The 8342-nt window shown below is 44.5% G+C and overlaps 1 protein-coding gene across 1 annotated transcript; it reads left to right on the top strand.

Annotated features, from left to right (window-relative positions):
* Positions 1-1128: 1128 nt before the first annotated feature.
* PI3 (peptidase inhibitor 3) lies at positions 1129-3579 on the top strand. Its single transcript, XM_025399280.1, has 3 exons — positions 1129-2047; positions 2898-3173; positions 3405-3579. Exons 1-2 carry the CDS (start codon positions 1969-1971, stop codon positions 3170-3172), a joined length of 354 nt encoding a protein of 117 aa, XP_025255065.1. The 5' UTR covers positions 1129-1968; the 3' UTR covers position 3173; positions 3405-3579.
* The last annotated feature ends 4763 nt before the right edge of the window (positions 3580-8342 follow it).

Raw genomic sequence — 8342 nt, 5'->3', positions numbered from 1 at the left:
TTACACCTTAGATTTCATTTACATACAAATTGAAAAGTGTACTAAACTGAATATATATTTCAGAATACAGACAGAAGTGGCATAACTATAAAGGAAAGCAAGGGCTAATTACCACAAAATCTCAGAAAGCGGTTATTTTTGGGGAGGAAGGAGAATGAAGCAACTGAAGAGAGGCATGAAGCATAGATATAGCAAATATTCTCCTCCTTTACCTGGCAGCTCATTTTCATGTCATTCTTTAAATAGTATAGGTATTTTCTCTGCACTTTTTATTTGTTTGTGTGGCTTATTGTACAATGAGCTTTTGTATGAAGTAGTCAAAAGACTTCAACAATCTGACATTTGCTTGTATCTCACTCAATTTCAGGCTTGGTGGGCATGAGGTCAGAGTCGAAAGAGACAAGGGGTGGGGATTTAACTGGCTGGATTACTGTCCAATAATTAGTTTGTTACCTTCCCTGCCTTAACTCCACCTCAACTCAGTGACTTTCTTTCTTTTTTTTTTTCTTTCTTTTTTTTTAATTATTATTATACTTTAAGTTCTAGGGTACATGTGCATAATGTGCAGGTTTGTTACATATGTATACTTGTGCCATGTTGCTGTGCTGCACCCATCAACTCGTCAGCACTCATCAACTCGTCATTTACATCAGGCATTCTTAACTCAGATTCTGTCCCTGACCATACCCAACTTCAGGATATTCGTTTCTATTACTCAGAACTTTTGGTAGCAATGACAGAATAGTAAGTCAGACTAGCTGAAGCAGAGGGCTAATTTATTGCCTTATAACCCAAACATGAGAAGGGTGTGTGAAGAACTGCTCTCAAGGTAAAGGAGGGAAGGCTGGCTGTGTCATCTGAATCTTCTCTCACCATCACTTCTCTCCTTGTCTCAGTGTACTAGGGTTGTTTTTCTCAGACAGTTGATCTCCACCCCCAGACTTAGATCACTGCTTCTGGAATTCGGTGGTTCATATAGATCACCTTTGCCAAAAGAAGGGACCCCCTTTTTCTCCTTTTATTACCCATTCAAACAAAAGATTTTAATAGAGCAGACCAAGTCTCACACACCACACACACACACACACACACACACACACACACACACACACACCTACCTGTGGTCAGGGGTCAGGCTTTCATGATTAGCAGTCCCCCTTAGACTCACAAGTTGATGGTTCAAAGAGACAACAATTCTTCACAAGAAACAAGGTGCTGTTCAAAGAAGTGGGGAGGCATGCTGGACACACACACTGTAGATGTCCAATGTATACATGATTTGTGTTTTCTACTCTTTTCTGATTATTTTCTCCCTACCACTGTGATTTTAAGGGCATCATCCCTCTTCAGACCTAGAATTACACCTTTCAATTACTTTTTTGATGCATCTGAAAGGTCGTCTCTGAAATAGCAAGGTGCAATAATTAGTCATTATATATTCAAGGCAAATTTGTCTTACAGAGTTTTTTGCAGGACCAGGGAAGAAGGAAGGAAAAGCCCAGTTTGATGCTGGGAGTGGTGAAATGATAAAGTAGATCTGGGTGGGGTTTGCAGCACCAGAGCATAATGGGGAAACACCTTGATTTTACAATCAAGACCGGATCTACCAGTGACTTGCTGAATAACCTTCGGTGATTCCTTTCTCTTCTTGGGCCTCACTGTATTTCAAAGCATGAAGAATTTCATTGTAATGTTACCTAACAAGTGAGCCAGCACTTCTACTCCGTGAGAAAGTAGGAGAACTCTTGGGACAGTCAGAGATGATGCGATGTAATGTCCATTAGTTCTCCCTGTGAATAATCCTTGGGAAAGTCCCCAGGTCCCTCCCAGAATGGGGTGGATATTTCCCAATAAAGCTAAGGAAATGTCCCTTGTGAATACCACAGACCCACCCCTGGAGCCAGGCCAAGCTGGACTGCATAAAGATTGGTATGGCCTTAGCTCTTAGCCAAACACCTTCCTGACACCATGAGGGCCAGCAGCTTCTTGATCGTGGTGGTGTTCCTCATTGCTGGGATGCTGGTTGTAGAGGCAGGTATCACGGGAGGTGAGTGAACAGGTGGCCTGCTGGGCTGGGTTGGACTGAGGGGAGGCCCTCTGGGACACCCTGGGCCAGGACAGGGAGCACTTATGAAGCAGTAGGCAGCACTGGAGCCCAGATTTCGGCTTTCTGGCCTTTGCCATCATATCCAGAAAAAAGCAGAACTTTGGCTGGCGGACTCCGCATGCTTTCCACCCCAGTGGAGAGATCAGGACTGTTGGTGGAAGTAATGTTGGTATGTGGCCTTGGCCTCAGATGTCAATACCTGCACAGAATGTGCAAAAAAAAAATGAACTCCAGGATTTTAAACCTTGGGTGTGGACACTGTCCCTTCTTTCTCTGCCCCATGATAGCACCAGAGTAATCTGTACTCTAAAAGGAGGTTAAGAAACAACAAGGCTTCAGGAATCATGTCGTTTGAGGACTCCCATTTTATAAGGAGGGAACCAAAATGTAGAAATGAATGAGCAATTGCCAAGGTAATTCCCAGAGCCAGGATGGGGCTCAAGTCTCCTGGTATGTGGCTCGGGGTACTTTCCTATTCCAATGTGCTTCCTAAGAAATGACAACGTGTTCTGTTCACTGCTGGTTGTCACCCCAGTCTGACCATGGCTTCTAAGAGACTTGGAGTGGAGGAAGGGGGAAGAAACAAACACCCAAGGGAATGCTGATCCTGTAGACTCCCCAAAAAAGGGAAGAGCCTTCCAAGAGTGTCGCTCCCCCAGGTGTACCTTCCCTACTCAGGTCATGGTTTGAGGATGCTGCGGTAAGCAGTGGATGGACCCAGGACAAAGACATGGTAGCTGAAGCAGGGGCTTACTGGATATAAATGTGGGCTCGTTTCTTCTTTTAACAGTTCCTATTAAAGGTCAAGACACTGTCAAAGGCCGTGTTCCGTTCAATGGACAAGATCCCGTTAAAGGACAAGTTTCAGTTAAAGGTCAAGATAGGGTCAAAGGGCAAGGGCCAGTCAAAGGTCCCGTCTCCACTAAGCCTGGCTCCTGCCCCAATATCTTGATCCGGTGTGCCATGTTGAATCCCCCTAACCGCTGCTTGAAAGATACTGACTGCCCAGGAATCAAGAAGTGCTGTGAAGGCTCTTGCGGGATGGCCTGTATGGTTCCCCAGTGAGGTGAGCACTAGCTGGAGGAAGAGGAGACCCCTGAAGACACAAAAGAAGGCTGAGTGGTGGGGAACCATCCCAGGTTGGTGGGAGGGAGGTTGTGGCAGGTGACAGAAAAACTGGGAGACTGAGGGGTCTGAGAGGCTATAACCAGTACCGAGAAGGATGATCTGGCCTCCTCACTGTGTCTGAGTGCTTCGATGTGCTGACTCTCACGTCTGATTCTCTTCTCTTCCACAGATGGAGCCTGTCCTTGCTGCACCTGTGCCATACCCAGAGCTACAGGCCCCATCTGATCCTAGGTCCCTGCTGCCCTTCCCCTTCCCACACTGTCCATTCTTCCTCCCATACAGGATGACCACGCCTGGAGCTGCCTGTCTCATCCACTTTCCAATAAAGAGTCCCTTCTGCTCCACTTGTTTCTGGTTCCTATGATTTCTGGGCTCCTGGACGCTTTGGGGAAATGGGTGTAGAACTGGGACCTCTTCTGTCCAGTGAGGAGGGGAAAGGGTCCCGTGGTGAAAGAGAGCAGGGTGCGGGGAGGAAACAGCAGGCCCGTCGCTAGGGGTTCATATTACCAATCCAGTAATCAGCCCCAGCGCTGCCATCTCCTTTTCACCAGAAAATGGAAATCTGGAAATCTTGCCTTTGGCCAAGGAACAGGAAAAACACAAAACACAAAAAATAAATAAACGTTACATAAACCATAAGGAGGTCTTTTGTTTCCCAATCCACCATCAGTCCTGACCTGGCTACTGTCGGCCTTGCCAGTGTGACCAGCTAACCCTTGTGGCTGAACCTACAGCTCCCCACTTCCTTCTCATTAACGTTTCCCAGGGATCTATATTTTTTCAAGACAACATAGAAAGGATGATGTTACAGATGCTGTGAAATTCCTGCTCTTTAGAACTTCACTGGTTCATGCCTGAGATTCCTCCATGATGTAGCATTCCTTTAGGTTAAGCAATATCCTCTTCCAGATTTCTGTTTTAAGATGTGAATGAGGGCCCGGCGTGGTGGCTCACGCCTTTAATCCCGGCACTTTGGGAGGCTGAGGCGGGTGGATCATGAGGTCAGGAGATCAAGACCATCCTGGCTAACATGGTGAAACCCCATCTCTACTAAAAATACAAAAAATTAGCCGGGCGTGGTGGCGGGCGCCTGTAGTCCCAGCTACTCGGGAGGCTGAGGCAGGAGAATGGCGTGAACCCAGAAGGCAGAGCTTGCAGTGAGCCGAGATCGCACCACTGCGCTCCAGCCTGTGCAACAAAGTGAGACTCTGTCTCACAAAAAAAAAAAAAAAAAAAAAAGATGTGAATGAGGAGGATACACTAAGTCATTCATACTATGGTGTCAGAGATTTCGGTGAATTGCATTCTCTGGAGACATACACATTGTGGGCAGGGCAGACTTGAGTAGTGGAGAAAGGGGCAGGAATGTGAGCAACCTCATGGCTCTCCTGTTGACCCACTTGTCCCACTGCCATTGCACAAGGAAACTCTCAGAGAAGGCCACAGCCCCCAGGCAGGCAGCAGCCTGGGTGAAGCGGAATGAGCACAGGCTTGAGAGTCAGGTGATCTGAGCACTGGCTTTGCCTTCCTATGTATTGGGCGACCTCTGGCAAATGTATGTCCCCCTTCCAAGCCTCAGAGGTCTATTTCAGTTAAGGGGGTAAGGTGTAATTATTCTGCAAAGGAAGGTCTAATCCTGCCATTCTGGGATCTGAAACAGCTCTTCTTTGTGTGTTGGGTTCCTGCTCTGAGAAGACATGGGGAGCAGAGGCTTGGGATGAGACAACGTGGATCCTTGCACCACTTTGCCCCATCCATGAGCATCTGAGCCATGATTTTTCTCTATCGTTCAGGGGCTAGTCTGAACAACAGTAGGGCTTTGATACTAGGGTATCTTGGAGCACAGGTGAGAGCAGTATCCAAACTTCTGGCTTGACAAATACTAAATACATCATTGGAGGAAATAATGGTTTCTGTTTTTTAATATTTACTCTATTTCCTATACCGGGTAGATTACATGTATTGTCACTTATTTTTCATAAGTCCTTTTCAGATAGCCATTATACATATTTTATTTTCTAATTTTGTAAAAAGATTGAAGCTAAGAGAGATTAAGTAACCATTAAAAGCCACAAGGTTAGTGATAGTAAATATTTTTATTATGTGCTAGCAACAATCAGTTAGACATGCTGCATTTTCTATTGTTAATATCAACAAAATCACACCATTGCTATAAATAAACTTAACAAGAGAGAGGCAGAGCTCTAGAAAAGAAATCTATATAACTTTTCATAGGCATATAAAAAGACTTGAATATACACATACCACAATACATGAATGGGGAGACTACGTGGTGAAGATGTCACTATTTACTCAATATTTAATATTTATTTAATTTATCCCTAAGGTGTATTACACTCAAAATCCATTTTTAATATGGTGTTCTTATGGAAGTTAAGGGAACTTGAAACCATACTTAAATTTACAGGGAAGCATAAATTCTTGTGAATAGGCATAGATGTTTACAAATGAAGATTAACCCTAGGGCACTGGAACCTCCTAGACTTAAAAAAAAAGTTTTGCAAAGTAACAATAATCAATATGTTGTTTTTGTTAGGATAGTCAGGTTGAGAAATCAATAGAAAACAAAAGAAAACCCAGAATCAGGCCTCGTTATATCTAATTCAGGTAAAGATCAATGTCAAGTTCCAAAACAACGAAGAAAACTTGGATTTTTTAAGAAACAAGATGCAGACGGTAGGTTCACTATTTACAAAAACAAAAGAACTAACTCTTGTCTGAATTCAGGTGAAGATTAAGCCACTGAGAGAGAAAAATGGAAAGGCTGCAAAAAGACACTTTCTTTTCCCTCAGGAAGCAGTCCAGGATGACAGTCTATGCCTAGTAAGGTAGCTGAGCAACTCAAGACCTCACAGAGACCAGTGGTTTCTTCATCCAAGATTTGCTGTGGAACAGAGACTGATATTCCTTTCATGTTCACTCAGGCAGGGACGTATCGCCCAGGAAGACCCTGCCAATTACTATAGTCCTCTGACTGCAGTAGGAGAGAGTGGAGCTGATACTGGGCCCCTCAGGATCTGCTGTGGGGCAGTGGCTGGAGAGCCCAGTCTCATTGACTTAGAAGGAGTGCACATCTTCCAGCAAGTTCCTGCAGAGACGCGATAGTTTCCTGATTGCAGCAGAAGGAGCTGAAGCTGGGAATGTCCCCCCCCCCCCCCAACCCTTTTGGGATCTGCTGTGGGCTGGAGGCTGGAGAGTCCATCTTGTTGGCCAAGATAAGTACGTATCTCCCTGCAAGTCTCAGCACCGAAAGGATAGTTCAATTACAGCAGGAAGCATCAGAGCTGAGACTTGATCCCATCTCAACCCACTGTGCAACAGAGGTTGGCAAGCCTGTCAGGGAGGCTTAGACTCTTAGGCTATGAGACGTGTGTGAGTCTCCCTCTGGGTTGCTGTGTGAGCAGCTTTGAGCTGGGACCTCAGCTGATGGGGGCCGGAGCTGAATCACAAGGCAGCTTTCAGGTTCACTGCCCAGTCAGTGAGCAGAAGGGCCTTTCTGCCAAAGCCCTAGTGTGTGTGATTCATTCTGGACCCCACAGCAGGTGGGTGTGATTGCAGGCTCAAGGCCAAATGTAACCAAACTCCTGAATGACTGGGCCATTTCTGGGATTAAACTCTGGAGCCAGCTCAGCGGATCAGCCACGTGGTTGTTGGTCTGTACTCTCAATATGACCCTCCAAGGTCTTGGTCTCCACCAGAGTTTCACAAACTTCCCCCTGAATCCAGATCCAGAGGCTCCCAGAGAGACTTTGGACTGTGGAGGAGTGTAGGATTCTTGTCATTCTGGTGGGACATGAGCAGGTGCCTTCTATTTCACCATCTCGGTTACGTCATTCCTTCCTCAGCAGTTTTTTCGGTCGATTTTGCAAAGCTTTAAGTTTTACAGTGGGGCTGGAAAGGGCAGGAGAGTGTGAGTCCCAGCCCTGGGATTTGTTGTTTCCTCCCTTTTCACTGACAGGTATTTTGTATTTTTGGCATTCTTTGTTTTCAAGTTATATTGAGGGTGTGGTTTTGTTTAGAAATTTCTTAGTGGTAGTGTTATTTTATACCTCTTGGGGAGGAGATTGTGGAAGTTACTCATTCTTCCTCTTCTGCCTTCTATTGTCTTCAACTACCCCCCAAAAATTCCCTGGAAACTACTCTCTGAAAGAAGTTGGAGAAAAATTATTAATGCACTTGAAGGAGATAAAGAAAAAAGAAAGCACGAGTGATGTCTTGGGTGAGTTGAAAAGAAGCTATTTTTCTTGCTTCCATTTCATTGCTTCCCTCTGCAATAATTCTGGATGTGATCCATGCATCGGATGTGTCCTCTAGACACAAACCAGATTTCAAAAGCAGAAATGGGGTACTAGTTCTCCCAACTTCCCAAGGAATGAGAGGTGCTGTTACTAGGCAAGACGGTCTTGTCCAAGGAGTGCTGGAACCAGACAAGGGCTTGGAGACTCACGACCTCAAAGAGAGGTATAAGGCCCTAACATGTTTCACTTTGCTGCCTCTGCATGGCCTCCCTAGAGATATTGACACTTGATGAACAAAACTTAAATGGCATAAGGGACAACAAAATGACTGTGGGAAGGGAAGATGTCATTTCCCTCCTTACTTTATCCAGCTTGCACAGACCCCTGAAGGGAGAAATGCATTTCCTAATTTCACTCAGTTAGTCAAGCCCAGAAAAGAGCTGGTTCTCTGATTCCCAGACATGGGTTCGTTATACAATTGTCTGAAAATAGCTGACTTGATCAAATTGTTTCAAATGTGATTTCTATGATTCCAATTGATGCCTCAGTATTTGTCTCCTAATACTTGGAGTCTTCCATTGTTTTCCAATTGTTTGCTCTTTTTTCTACTAGGTGTCCATAATATTTCAATTGATTTGTAAGAGTGATTCTTATACACAGAAAAGCCACCCTTTGCTCTCATACATTTAAATTTATTTTTCTGGTTAGTTGTTAACCATTGTTTTAGCTAGATTATATATTTTAACCTTACAAAGTTTTTCAATTTCTGTAAAGTCAAATTTTTAAAATATTCTTACAAAAATATTCTCCAGTTGAGTATTTTACCAGAAAAATACAAATTCGCCAGA

This window comes from Theropithecus gelada, chromosome 10, assembly GCF_003255815.1.
Source record: "Theropithecus gelada isolate Dixy chromosome 10, Tgel_1.0, whole genome shotgun sequence".
Taxonomy (NCBI): Eukaryota; Metazoa; Chordata; class Mammalia; order Primates; family Cercopithecidae; genus Theropithecus; species Theropithecus gelada.
The sequence above is the reverse complement of the archived record's forward strand: the minus strand, read 5'-3'. Positions and strand labels throughout refer to the sequence as shown.

Coding starts and splice junctions, on each gene's coding strand:
- PI3 (XM_025399280.1), top strand. CDS start 1,969: ATGAGGGCCAGCAGCTTCTTGATCGTGGTGGTGTTCCTCATTGCTGGG. Junction 2,048..2,897: donor AGAGGCAGGTATCACGGGAG/GTGAGTGAACAG, acceptor TTCTTTTAACAG/TTCCTATTAAAGGTCAAGAC.